The 14416-nt window shown below is 33.7% G+C and overlaps 1 protein-coding gene across 2 annotated transcripts in view; it reads left to right on the forward strand.

Moving 5' to 3' along the window:
* The window catches only part of LOC127709707 (crossover junction endonuclease EME1-like), a 79877-nt gene that overhangs the window by 44324 nt on the left and 21137 nt on the right, over positions 1-14416 (forward strand). For both annotated transcript variants that reach the window (XM_052215365.1, XM_052215367.1), the window contains exon 8: positions 8933-9048. In XM_052215365.1, coding sequence (XP_052071325.1) covers positions 8933-9048 — 116 coding nt within the window. The remainder of the gene's footprint in view (positions 1-8932; positions 9049-14416) is intronic.

Here is a 14416-nt window from a genome sequence, read left to right on the forward strand (position 1 = left end):
GTCATTTAAGAGGAGGACATACATTTCCAAATGACTTAGATAGAAGGAAAAGTTGGATCAACGCCATGGCCCATACGCAGATTGGACGAGAACACGATGAAATCGTGGAGTCCATCTCAATCAGCTGTTGTTTGCAAGGCACATTTTACTGAAAAAGACTACGTGCAGGAAACTATTCATGGTAAAACTCTATTTTCTTTTTAAAATATATAGTTATATATGTAATCGCCATGCGAATAAACCAAAGTCTGTTTACAACCGCAATTATCGTTTTAGAATAAAAGGGGGTGGTTAATTCAAGACGTCATAATTTTTTGGATTACGATTCAATGTGATCTGTTTGAGATTTTTTGGTGCTTGCTACAATTATAATGATTTCTTACAAGAGGTATATCAGACTGAGAATTATTTTAGCAGTAATTATGCTAATGTAGTCATGGTAGTAATGACAGGAATGCATAAGCTATGCCTCATAGACTTTCTTGAAAAATATCAATGACAACAGGAACAAAACAATGACATGCTCTCATCTATATTATAGTTATTTAGGTACAAACAATGTATGTTTGTTGCATACGTCTCTCATTGTTTGTCCTTTGGATTTACATAACATGCATTTTGATGTACATTGAATCAGTCTAACATAGTTTTATCCAGATTGTAATGAATAAATCTAGTTAATATTTTGCCAGGTAGTACAAAGTATGCATTGCTAATGGAAGTTCATTTAATTATCAAAAAACTAATGTTTTATAACCTTTTTCAGGGCTCAAACCCACCATACAGAGACTAAAGTCTACAGCCATTCCCAGCCTATTTTCCTGGACCAAGCAAGAGACTGAATCGTCCGCAAAAAGAAAAATCAGGGCAGTTTCCTGTGAAAACAAAAGAACTAAACTTGATGAATATTGTAGTAGAAATCTAGAGGAAAGTTTTGATTGTAAAGTTGGTTTTCCTGAAGAAGTCATTCATACTGCAGACAGGATTTATGATTGTCCACCACCAACTGCCGAGCTAATGTTGAGCTTCACAGATGGAATTACGCAAACACCATCAATGCCTATATTTTCAGCAGAGAATTTTGAAATGAAGACACGTGACACAGTCATGCATTTTTATACCGGTTTAGAGTTGTATACTAAATTTTTATTTGTTTTGACCACACTTGGTCCAGCAGCACATTGTTTGAGATACATATATTTTCAAATTGATAGGGTGTCATTTGAAAATCAGTTTTTTGTCGAGCCTGCGACTTTTGTCGCAGAAAGCTCGACATAGGGATAGTGATCCGGCGGCAGAGGCAGCTACGGCGGCGGCGGCGTTAGCTAACTTCTTAAAAGCTTTATATTTTAGAAGGTGGAAGACCTGGATGCTTCATACTTTGTATATAGATGCCTCATGTTACGAAGTTTCCGTCAGTCACATGTCCAATGTCCTTGACCTCATTTTCATGGTTCAGTGACTACTTGAAAAAAAAGTTCAGATTTTTTGGAATGTTAAATTCTCTCTTATTATAAGTAATAGGATAACTATATTTGGTATGTATGTACCTTGCAAGGTCCTCATGCCCGTCAGATAGTTTTCACTTGACCTCGACCTCATTTCATGGATCAGTGAACAAGGTTAAGTTTTCGTGGTCAAGTCCATATCTGAGATACTATAAGCAATAGGTCTACTATATTTGGTGTATGTAATGATAGTAAGGTGTACATGTCCAACTGGCAGGTGTCATCTGACCTTGACCTCATTTTCATGGTTCAGTGGTCATAGTTAAGTTTTTGTGTTTTGGTCTGTTTTTCTAATACTGTATGCAATAGGTCAACTGTATTTGGTGTATGGAAATATTGTACGATGTTCATGTCAGTCTGGCAAGTTTTATTTGACCTTGACCTCATTTTCACGGTTCATTGCTCAATGTTAAGTTTTTGTGTTTTGGTTTGTTTTTCTAATACTGTATGCAGTAGGTCAACTATATTTGGTGTATGGAAATATTTTACGATGTACATGTCAGTCTGGCATATTTTATTTGACCTTGACCTCATTTTCAAGGTTCATTGCTTATGTTAAGTTTTTGTGTTTTGGTCTGTTTTTCTTACACTTTAAGCAATGGGTCAACTATATTTGGTGTATGGAATGATTGTAAGGTGTACATGTCTAGCTGGCAGGTGGAATTTGACCTTGACCTCATTTTCATGGTTCAGTGGTCAAAGTTAAGATTTTGAGTTTTGGTCTTTTTTTCTAATACTATATGCAATAGGTCAACTATATATTCGGTGTATGGAAATATTTTATGATCTTTATGTCAGTCGCGCAGGTTTTATTTGACCTTGACCTCATTTTCACAGTTCATTACTCAGTGTTAAGTTTTTGTGTTTTGGTCTGTTTTTCTTAAACTATAAGCAATAGGTCAACTATATTTGTTGTATGGAAGAATTGTTAGCTGTACATGCCTGCCTGGCATGATTCATCTGACCTTGACCTCATTTTCATGGTTCATTGGTCAATGTTTAGTTTTCTTGGTTAATGTTAAGTTTATGTGACAGTTGTAAGAAAGCTTTATATTTAGGACTATCAACATAATATCAATGATTAGTAAAGAAGGCGAGACATTTCAGCGTGTGCACTCTTGTTTATGACTTTGATGAAATTTAGGCATTATACAACCAACTTTGAACTGTCTAGATTCTAGATTGAAACTAGTGTTAAGAATATTGTGTAAACATGGATTGTTTTTATGTCTAAACAGTGGCGTGAGGCTAACACTTGGCTATTTAGTGGTTTAGTCAGGTATTTTTCGCCATCCAACTTCAAATTAAAGTTTCCTACAACTTGGATTATTATTGACAGCACAGAATATCCCGTGATAAAACCTAAAGCTCCTAGAGCTCAGTCAACCTTTTCATCATATAAAAACAGAAACACTGAAAATACTTGTATGTTGGACACCTGGTGGTTTAGTCAACTATGTCTCTAATGCATATGTTGGTTGTACCAGTGACTGTGAAATAGTTGAAAGATGTAGAATAGTTCAATTATGTGATCCAGGTGACAGTGTGATGGCAGACAAAGGTTTAAATGTGCAAGATTTGTTTGCTCACTTTTTTCAAAAAAAGAAACAGAATTAGTTCCAAAACTCTTATACGGGATAGAAAAGTCTCCAATTAACACGTGCACATAGAGCTAATTATTGGACTTGGCAAAGCATACAAAATTCTAAAAAATCCTATGAATGGAACTGAAAGAAAATTTCATCTGAAATAACATTTAGTTGTTTTATGTTGTGTAATTTTAGAACTTGTATTGTGCCAAAGGATGCATAAATAAAAGTGACGCAATGAAGTTTGTTCTGATATATATATATAAATATTATTTACAATTACATGCACATGTAAATTGTAATGCATATAAAAATAAGGAGATGTGGTATGATATTCAGTGAGTTTATCGAACCAAAGTGCATAAGAAATGGGTTAAGCAGTTACAGGTGTTACTGTCACCGTACAATCTCCAACAATTAGAAAAACTTGTACCGTGTAAAAAATTTCAGAGATCTTACAACTAAGTTTTGTTGTCTCGCCTTGACTTTGGTGAATTGTTTATATCTGTTGATGTAAATATAAAAAAGAAGATGTGGTATGATTGCCAATGAGACAACTCTCCACAAGAGACCAAATGACACAGAAATTAACAGCTTTAGGTCACAGTACGGCCTTCAACAATGAGCAAAGCACATACCGCACAGTGAGCTATAAAAGGCCTCGAAATGACAATGTAAAACAATTCAAACAAGAAAACTAACGGCCTAATTTATGTACAAAAAATGAACGAATAACAAATATGCAACACATAAACAAACGACAACCACTGAATTACAGGCTCCTGACTTGGGACAGGCACATACATGTACATACAGTGGTGGGGTTAAACATGTTAGCGGGATCCCAACCCACCCCCTAACCTGGGACAGTGGTGTAACAGTACAATATAAGAACTACAAAAATCAGTTGAAAGATGCTTAACTCATCAGATGGATAAATACAAATACAAGTGGACGTGGCCGGGTAGTTGTACATCCAAACAACAAAAAGACACTAAGTACAGATCTGAGAGTACTCGCATTTACTGACAGCTAGTTCAAAGCCACTAACAACTGATAAAAAAATCTTGCATCTAAGACTAAATTATCAATCCGTAAGCTCCCTTTAGAATTTTATAAATTTTAGATTTTACATTTCTGAGTTATGGGGTTTTATTCATTAAAAAAGGGGGGAAGTTCCAGTTTTTGGACAACAACTCAAAAATGCTTTAAGCAGTTCGCATGAAACTTTGGTGAATTATTTATAGCTATTGATGTAATCTCCCTATTGATTTTCATAAATTTCAAATATGACATTGAGAAGAAATTGAACTTTATTTGTTTATAGTCTGGCAACATATTTATTAAGTATTGCGCAACAGCACAGTGTATTGCACAACAGCAAGAAATCTTTAATTGAATATAAATTCAATTCATATAACCGATTTCAAGTTCTTTGACTACATTTATTCAGAAACTAAAATATATGTCAAATATTTAATTACAATCCAAATTCAGACCTGTATCAAGCTTGAATATTGTGTCCATTTTTGCCCCAACTGTTCAGGGTTGGACCTCTGCGGGTGTATCCAGCTGCGCTCAGGGAATCAGTTTATTTCTTAATTAAGAACTCCTTTTTGTCACAGAAAGCTCGACATAGGGATAGTGATCCGGCAGCGGCATCACCTCATTTCTTAAAAGCTTTATATTTTAGAAGGTGGAAGGTCTGGATGCTTCATACTTTGTATATGGATGCCTCATGTTACGAAGTTTCCGTCAGTCACATGTCCAATGTCCTTGACCTCATTTTCATGGTTCAGTGACTACTTGAAAAAAAAGTTAAGATTTTTTGTAATGTTAAATTCTCTCTTATTATAAGTAATAGGATAACTATATTTGGTATGTGCGTACCTTGCAAGGTCCTCATGCCCGTCAGACAGTTTTCACTTGATCTCGACCTCATTTCATGGATCAGTGAACAAGGTTAAGTTTTGATGGTCAAGTCCATATCTCAGATACTATAAGCAATAGGTCTAGTATATTCCGTGTATGGAAGGACTGTAAGGTGTACATGTCCAACTGGCAGGTGTCATCTGACCTTGACCTCATTTTCATGGTTCAGTGATTATAGTTTAGTTTTTGTGTTTTGGTCTGTTTTTCTTATACTGTATGCAATAGGTCTACTATATTTGGTGTATGGAATGATTGTAAGGTGTACATGTCTAGCTGGCAGGTGTCATCTGAACTTGACCTCATTTTCATGGTTCAGTGGTCAAAGTTAAGTTTTTGAGTTTTGGTCTTTTTTTCTAATACTATTTGCAATAGTTCAACTATATTTGGTGTATGGAAATATTTTATGATCTATTTGTCAGTCACGCAGGTTTTTTTTTACCTTGACCTCATTTTCAAGGTTCATTGCTCAGTTTTAAGTTTTTGTGTTTTGGTCTGTTTTTCTTAAACTATAAGCAATAGGTCAACTATATTTGTTGTATGGAAGAATTGTTAGCTGTACATGCCTGCCTAGCATGGTTCATCTGACCTTGACCTAATTTTCTTGGTTCATTGGTCAATGTTTAGTTTACTTGGTTAATGTTAAGTTTATGTGACAGTTGTAATAAAGCTTTATATTTAGGACTATCAACATAATATCAATGATTAGTAAAGAAGGCAAGACATTTCAGCGTGTGCACTCTTGTTTCATTCATAAATTACTTTATACTTGGAAATATAATTTTGCTTGGAGTTGTGGTTTCTAAAAAAAGTATTGTCATTGAAAGAGTTGACATGTTGCAATGTACATTTATTCTACATAGTTCTATGGTACCAATTCAATGGGTATATAAAAGAAAGAAGTCAAAGGTTTCCCATCATAGTTTAGTTACATACATTTTTTTTGTACCTGAGGTCGTTGAATATAGATCATTATATAAATAAGGAGATACTTTATGTTATGATTGCCAATGAAACAACTATCATCCATACACTGTACTTACCAGTAACAAACCACATTTGCAAAGTTGAATAAAATACAGTTGATAACATTTACTTATTACTAAAAAGAAAATGCCAAACTATTTTAAACAGTATTTGACTATAAACATAGATAAAAAAGGTACAAACTGGACATAATGCACTAGTTCATAAACAAGTGAGAACAATCGCCTTCATATAGTGCTCAGAATATGACATTCATAAAACTTGTTCAATATCATTAGAGAACTCTAAATCTTAAATACTGAAAGCCACCTCTGATAAGTACAATGTACTATGCAAGATAATGATATAACTGGACTAAAAATACACACAACCTGTAATTAACTGCCTTTACAGCGCTTTCGCGCTTTGATTAGTTTATTGTCTCTCCTTGACGGAGTCAAAAAGCGAGACATGGGTATGCTGTTTTCGGTGGCGGCGTCATTAATGTATTAGTTTGTGATTAGGTCTAGTTTATGGTGAACCACTAGTGGTAGGTCAATGATATTTGGTATGCAGTTGTATAAGCATTGGCATATCTCATTTCCATGGAGATTATTTGGCTCCGCCCCCTTAGTCATGGTCTATAGACTTTGAAAATTTTGCTAAGTTAACATGTATTAGTTTGTGATTAGGTCAGTTCAAGGGGAACCATTAGTGGTAGGCCAATGTTAATTGGTGTTCAGTTGTATAAGCATTAGCACATCTCATTTCCAGTTTGTGATTAGATCAGTTTAAGATGAACTGCTAATGTTAAGTCAATGATATTTGGTATGCAAATTTATTGGCATTTGCAAGTATCGTTTCCATGGAGATTATATAGCCCCACCCCTGATCATGATTCATTGACTTTGAAACTTTTACATAGTTCAGGTTTGTTTAAAGGGAATTACTTATAATAAGTCAATGGTATTTGGTATGCAGTTGTATTAGCATTGGTACATCTCATTCCATGGAGATTGTTTAGCCATGTACCTTCAGTCATAGTTCATCGACTTTGAATATTTGCATAACTTACATGTTAAAGTATTGCTATTTTAATTTCAACATTTGCATTATCAAAATTACAAAAAGGCGAGACATATCTCTGTGATAACAGTTTATTTAAGATAATAAAATTGAGAATGGAAATGGGGAATGTGTCAAAGAGACAACAACCCGACCATAGAACAGACAACAGCAGAAGGTCACCAACAGGTCTTCAATGCAGCGAGAAATTCCCGCACGCGGAGGCGTCCTTCAGCTGGCCCCTAAACAAATATATATACTAGTTCAGTAATAATGAACGCCATACTAAACTCCAAATTGTACACAAGAAACTAAAATTAAAAATAATACAAGACTAACAAAGGCTAGAGGCTCCTAACTTGGGACAGGCGCAAAAATGAGGCGGGGTTAAACATGTTTATGAGATCTCAACCCTCCCCCTATACCTCTAGCCAATGTAGAAAAGTAAACGCATAACAATACGCACATTAAAATTCAGTTCAAGAGAAGTCCGAGTCTGATGTCAGAAGATGTAACCAAAGAAAATAAACAAAATGACAATAATACATAAATAACAACAGACTAACATTACTATTAATGTATTCTCTCTGTATGGTTATCATGTAAAATATTTGTCAACACTAATCTATACTACTTGTATGTGATTTTTTTTCCTTTCCTCATCACTGTCATCTTTAGTATGTTTCTCAGTTCCATCATCCATTAATTATGTATGTGTTTTAATGTGTTATTCACTCTTCTAGCTTATTTTTATTTAGCAAGATTAAGCAGAAACACTCACATGGTCATTCTATCAGGTCAAATACATATCTTATAAATTTCAATATAATCATTGAAAATAAGCATTGAAAAGAAGTATAGAATTCTCAAATAATTTTCAAAATAATATATTCTTAATTGTCCTAAGACATTTAAAATCATTAAATTACCATCCTTATATGATTCTTTGTTCAATTTACCTAATTTTAAGGAGGTAACTTAAAACATGATAAATCAAGGGAAGTAACCCTAAATTTCTTTTAAGTGCTTTCAATTACACAAAGCTTTTATTACATAATGGCAATTAGCCTGAGGTAAAAATCGATGATTGATAGTATGTTTGACACCCAAGCTGTCAAGTGAAGCCATATAATTATACATCTTCTTTCATTTACAGGTAAAAATTACCTTCATCAGTGACACAAAAACGTAATTAATATTGACATCGATGGTAATAAAAAATAGAGACTGAAAAATTTTTGGGAGTTGAAATTTTGAAAAAACGGAAGATCTGGATTATTAACGGGAGGGACGGAAGAGGGCTTAAAAATCAGGAGATTTTGACTCTCGCTGGAAGAATCACATGTCTGACTTAAGACAAAATAGCTATGAATGCTTGAAATTGCAGAATTTAACATATATAAATTGTTGGTTTTATTCCTACCAGAGCTATCATATATGTTGTTTTTAACTTTCGTCTCATCTTTCAGAACCTGCCTATTGTATTAAGTGTTAGATTGTTCTCATCCTGAATATGCATTAAATAATTGCCACTGAATGTTAAGCAAGCAACAACCAATCAATCATAAATAATTGGATCCATTTGAATTTTGATTGTAAGAATTTTTTATCAATTATTGATAATAGAAACATAGGCTGGTTCATTTATATAAAAACAAAAATGTAAGAATTTTATCAATTGTTGATAAAAAAAACATAGGCTCATTCATTTATTTAAAAACAAAATAAGGTTTGAGAAAATTGGAATGTTTCAGTCCATGTTTTTGTGGTCCTTAAAAAGCAGTTTGTGTTTCAGGCTTGTTCTAGAGTTAAGATTACATATTGAACAAGTACTGGAGGAAAACTGTGTTGATAAGATATAGTTTTTATTTGCAGGCCTGTGCTGAGGTCCAGCTTCAGACAGGTTGTGTGGTACAGATGTTGGAGACTACAGAAGAAATAACGGACCTTATCAAGAGTTTCACTAAAGCTGTAGCAGAAAAACCTGCAAAGTTAGTTCAATATAGTGTTCTTGTACATTATTTGACTGTTTAAGAAGTTACTTCTTAGTTTTTCATAAAAACCAAAAAATGTATGCTCTTGCCAATCAGTTGATGGGTTATATAGTGTTGCAAATGTCTTTTCTTTCAAAATTGGATTGGTTCATAATGTTGATCAGGCAGGGCATTCATTTGTCACTATTTTTGAAGAGCCTGCGCAGCATTTATGTTGTAAAAGTGAGACATAACAATCCTTGATTCCATCTTCATTGGCGGCGTCGACATTAAGAATCAGTCTACGGTTAAAGATTTTTTAACACAAGTTAAGGAAAGGCCAAGTGAGCTTTTTTCATCACTTGGCATCTATTGTTCGTTAACTTTTACTAAAATCTTCTCCTCTGAAACTACAGTGCCAAATTTAACCAAACTTGGCCACAATCATTATTGGGGTATCTAGTTAAAAAAATGTGTCCGAAGGCCATGCCTGTCTACCAAGATGGCCGACATGGTTAAGAATAAAACACGGGAGTAAAATGCAAATTTTATCTATTATCTTGAATATAAAGATAAGAAGATGTGGTATGATTGCCAATAAGACAACTCTCCACCAGAGACCAAATGAAACAGAAGCTTACAACTAGAGGTAAAATTGAGAATGGAAATGGGGAATATGTCAAAGAGACAACAACCCAACCAAAGAGCAGACAACAGCTGAAGGCCACCAATGGGTCTTCAAGGCAGCGAGAAAATCCCGCACCCGGAGGTGGTCCTCAGCTGGCCCCTAAATAAAATTGTGTACTAGTTCAGTGAAAATGGACGTCACACTAAACTCCAAAAGATATAAATGAACTACAATTAAAAAACATACAAGACTAACAAAGGCCAGAGGCTGCTGACTTGGGACAGGCGCAAAAATGCGGCGGGGTTAAACATGTTTTGTGAGATCTCAACCCTCCCCCTATACCTCTAGCCAATATTGAATAAAGAAACACATAGCAATACACACAGTAAAATTCAGTTTAAAAGAAGTCCGAGTCCGATGTCAGAATAGGTAACAAAAGAAACTTAGCAAAATGACAATGACTGTACAGTCTTCAATAATGAGCAAAACCCATACTGCATAGTCAGCTATAAAAGGCCCTGCTATTACCGTTCCTACTCGCTTATTAGTCGGAAAATTGGGAGTAAAATTCATAATCCAGAGAGGGGGACCGACTAATAGACGAGATCTAGTGACCAGAGGAAAAATCCAAGCTTGAGAAAAGTGGTCAGGAGTGAATTTCCTGGTCAAAACTACGTTTTTGCTTGCCAAACCTACATAAATCAATAAATAAAAAGTTTTTGTTGAAAATAAATGACTACAATACTGTCTTTGTGTTTTATTTGTTCTTTGGTAAACATTTTCTGCAAATTCGTGTTGAAATTCTACTGTTCCGGTTTGTGTATTGATTTTCATGGTCACATGGTTTTCCTATAAACCCAAAAGAAGAGCCAAGAACCAAAAATGAAAAGGAGATAACAATGTACCAAATATGTGAAAGGATGTTTTCAGCGGAGTTATTGTGTCATTATTGTGATATCATGATATCAATTCAATGCTTATAAATCATATAATAATCAAAAAAAATTTTAAGATTCATTCCCAAAATCAAAATATTATTCATTAAAGTGTCTCTGGTAAACAAAAATTACAAAATTGATTGACAAGCCAATATAATCCATTGATAACCCCAATTAAGAGACAAAGAGTTGTATTTACTAAAGGTGTGAAAACTATCAGTGATAGGTAAACAGATGACACTAATGAGTTGGAGTTAGTTATTTTAATATATTGATTAGCTTCACTTAATTTTTTTAATCCTTTAATCATCACAATATAATAAGAATTATGAAGTGTACATGCTCATTTAACACCGAGTTATGTATGCTGTGAAAAATATTTTCATCAAGTGTTGATTGACTTTAAATTTTTCAGGTTCATATTGGTTTATATTCGCTTTTCTCAAACAATAGGTTGTTAGTAATACCCTACAAAATCATTGATGCATTACGTAAACAACACATGGCTAATCAAACATTTGAACAGTGAACAAAACAAGAGAAATGAATACATCTTTATTATTAACAGCAATATAAATTATCATGATGAGCATCAACTAAATTCAAACCAAACAAACATTAATGCAGAAATGAATATTATTCCTGGATTTGCATTGGTTTTACCGGGCGTTCAGTTACTGTCAACTGAAAAAAAAAATGCCCAAATTTTGTCCGATTTATACGAGGGTCAAGACTAAATCCTTAGAATTTGGAGCTGAAAAGGGCACCCGACTTATAGTAGGATCGACTATTAGGCGAGTTTCTACGGTAATCTAGAAAATCTGACAGGGGCAGAAATATTCAGAATAGTGAGATCTACCTTTTGTCTATTTACATGTACATCTAAACTGTCAGATGACTTTTTATCGTTATAACCCTTAAATTTCAAAATTTATCTTTTTTTTTTTCATTTTTGTCTTATTTAGAAAACTATAATAGATATAGAGAAATTTTTATTAGGAAAAATGATGGGCAAACAAGATCTACAAATAGTCAAACATGACTGAAATCGTTAGTTGACTCCTCATTGAAGTTATTGTCCTTTAATGATGATTTTCCCCAGTTGATTGCATTTAGTCTTTTATTTTGAAAACTGTTATAGATAGATAGAAATTTTATTTAACAAAAATGATCAGCAAGACAAGATCTACAAATAATCCATAATGGCAGAAATCTTTTGTCCCCTCTATATTAGAGTTATTTCCCTTTGAAGATGTTTTTATCATTTTTGGGGGTTTTGCCTATTATCTTGAAAAGTGTTATAGATACAAATGTAGATAGAAACTTATAAAAGCAAAAGCAAAAATATCAACAGGACAAGATCTACAAATATTCCAACATGACTGAAATTGTCAGTTATCTCTTTATAGAGTTATTGCCTTTTCATGATGATTTTTACCAAAAATGGCTATTGTTGAAGATGCCGGGGAATGACACAGGCTCTTTAGAACCTATAGTTTTATAGTCAACATTAAAGTCATATGATACTTCAAATTTATCCAAAAATTGAATATGTTTTATATTCTTGAATGGCCAAGTTTTACTATAAAACATGCATATAGACATTCTTTTCTAAGAAAATCCTTTATTTAATCTAAATTTTCAAAATGTACTCTTTTTATGCTACACCTAGGGGCATTATGTTTTTCGGTGGTCCATCCGTCCGTCTGTCTGTCCCGCTACAGGTTAAAGTTTTTGGTCAAGGTAGTTTTTGATGAAGTTGAAGTCCAATCAACTTGAAACTTGGTACACATGTTCCCTATGATATTCGAGTGGGGCATCTGTGTACTATGGACACATTCTTGTTGAACAATTGTCTTCCGTACTCTAATTTTTTGTCTACATCTTTTCTGTATGAAGTGACCTTAACCGTGACACCTTTCATTAGAAATCCAGCAATCACACATTGTAAAGGCGAGGGAAAAACCATGATGAGAGAAAAGGTTAATTGATGTGGAATGAAGATGGTATTAATTGTTTCTGAAAAAAGAAAAAATGATACACAACTGTTTTGACAAAGTTAAATTAACAATTAGACTGTTTTGACAAAATTAAATTAACAATTGGAAACCCATGAAAAATATAAAAAAAAAACCAAATGTACATCGCTTTTTCAACTCACTTATTTTCCATATGCCTTATGATTCTGTGTTGATTGTTTGTCTAATGGCAACTAAAACCCAAAAGTTAATTTGCAGCAAAGGCTTTCTATAAACAATCACATAATGAAATATATTTTGTACATTATAAGTTATGGATTTGTATAAATGTAAAAATAACGTGCACAGAGGACTTAGTTTATTAAATATGCATGCATTGGTTCAATTTTTACCAGAGACTTTTAAGTTACAGTCTAAAAAAGTTTGTCAGTCTTCAATAACTTTGTCAAACCTTCATAGAATTAAACATAAGTTGGACATAAGCTTTTTTACAAGATCAAAAGACAGTATCCATAGCTAAATATAAGTTGTTTTTTTTGGGTTTTTTTTCTGTATTTTACTGATAAAAGGACTTTATTTTTGCAGTTAACCAGTAGATACAGTCTGGGGTTTAAGTTTATTACACATTAATTACTTTGCTATAAACCTGCATAGAATTTTATGAAACTTTGGCAGAAGCTTTTTTAGCTCACCTGGCCCAAAAGGGCCAAGTGAGCTTTTCTCATCACTTGGCGTCTGTCATCCGTTAACTTTTACAAAAATCTTCTCCTCTGAAACTACTGGGCCAAATAAAACTAAACTTGATGGAGAGTGTCCTTTGTTGAATATGCACATAGACCAAGGTGAGCGACACAGGCTCTTTAGAGCCTCTAGTCATGATTAAGGGACAGTCTGGATTGTTATGAAAATTGGACAGACTTTATTCTTCAAGATCAAGAAATAGCATCTAAAGAAAAAGTTTTTTTAAATTCCATATTCTACTGATAAATGGACTCACTTTTTACAGTATACATTACACTTTTCTACTTACTGCAGCAATTGCAGGTGAGATGCAGGGTTGCATTGAACCCTTTACAAATTTTTACTCAACATTGTCTATCAGATATTTCTATGGGGTCTGGTTCCTTCCTTAAAAAAGAGATCTTTACTTATATATTGGCAATATAAATTACTAATCAAAGGTCTGGTGAACAAGCACATACATGGTTTGATGGAGCCATCTTGATTGAAAATTATTTGAGAAATAAGCTCTACTCAAGAACTGTTTATTTGGTTTTTCAGATAAAGGAACAGCGGTACTACTTTTTTATTCAATGTAAAGCAAATAATTTGTAGAATTACTAATATATAAAAAGATGTTAACTTAATATTGAATACAAATCTATATTACATACTATGAAAGTACTTTTATTCTTTGGTACCATTTGTCGTGGTTTTTGTCGAGCCTGCGACTTTTGTCGCAGAAAGCTCGACATAGGGATAGTGATCTGGCGACGGCGGTGTTAGCTAACTTCTTAAAAGCTTTATATTTTAGAAGGTGGAAGACCTGGATGCTTCATACTTTCTATATGGATGCCTCATGTTACGAAGTTTCCGTCAGTCACATGTCCAATGTCCTTGACCTCATTTTCATGGTTCAGTGACTACTTGAAAAAAAAGTTAACATTTTTTGTAATGTTAAATTCTCTCTTATTATAAGTAGTAGGATACATATATTTGGTATGTGCGTACCTTGCAAGGTCCTCTTGCCCGTCAGACAGTTTTCACTTGACCTCGACCTCATTTCATGGATCAGTGAACAAGGTTAAGTTTTGGTGGTCAAGTCCATATCTCAGATACTA

The sequence above is a fragment of the Mytilus californianus genome, unplaced genomic scaffold (genome assembly GCF_021869535.1).
Source record: "Mytilus californianus isolate M0D057914Y unplaced genomic scaffold, xbMytCali1.0.p SCAF_7, whole genome shotgun sequence".
NCBI classification, from domain to species: domain Eukaryota; kingdom Metazoa; phylum Mollusca; class Bivalvia; order Mytilida; family Mytilidae; genus Mytilus; species Mytilus californianus.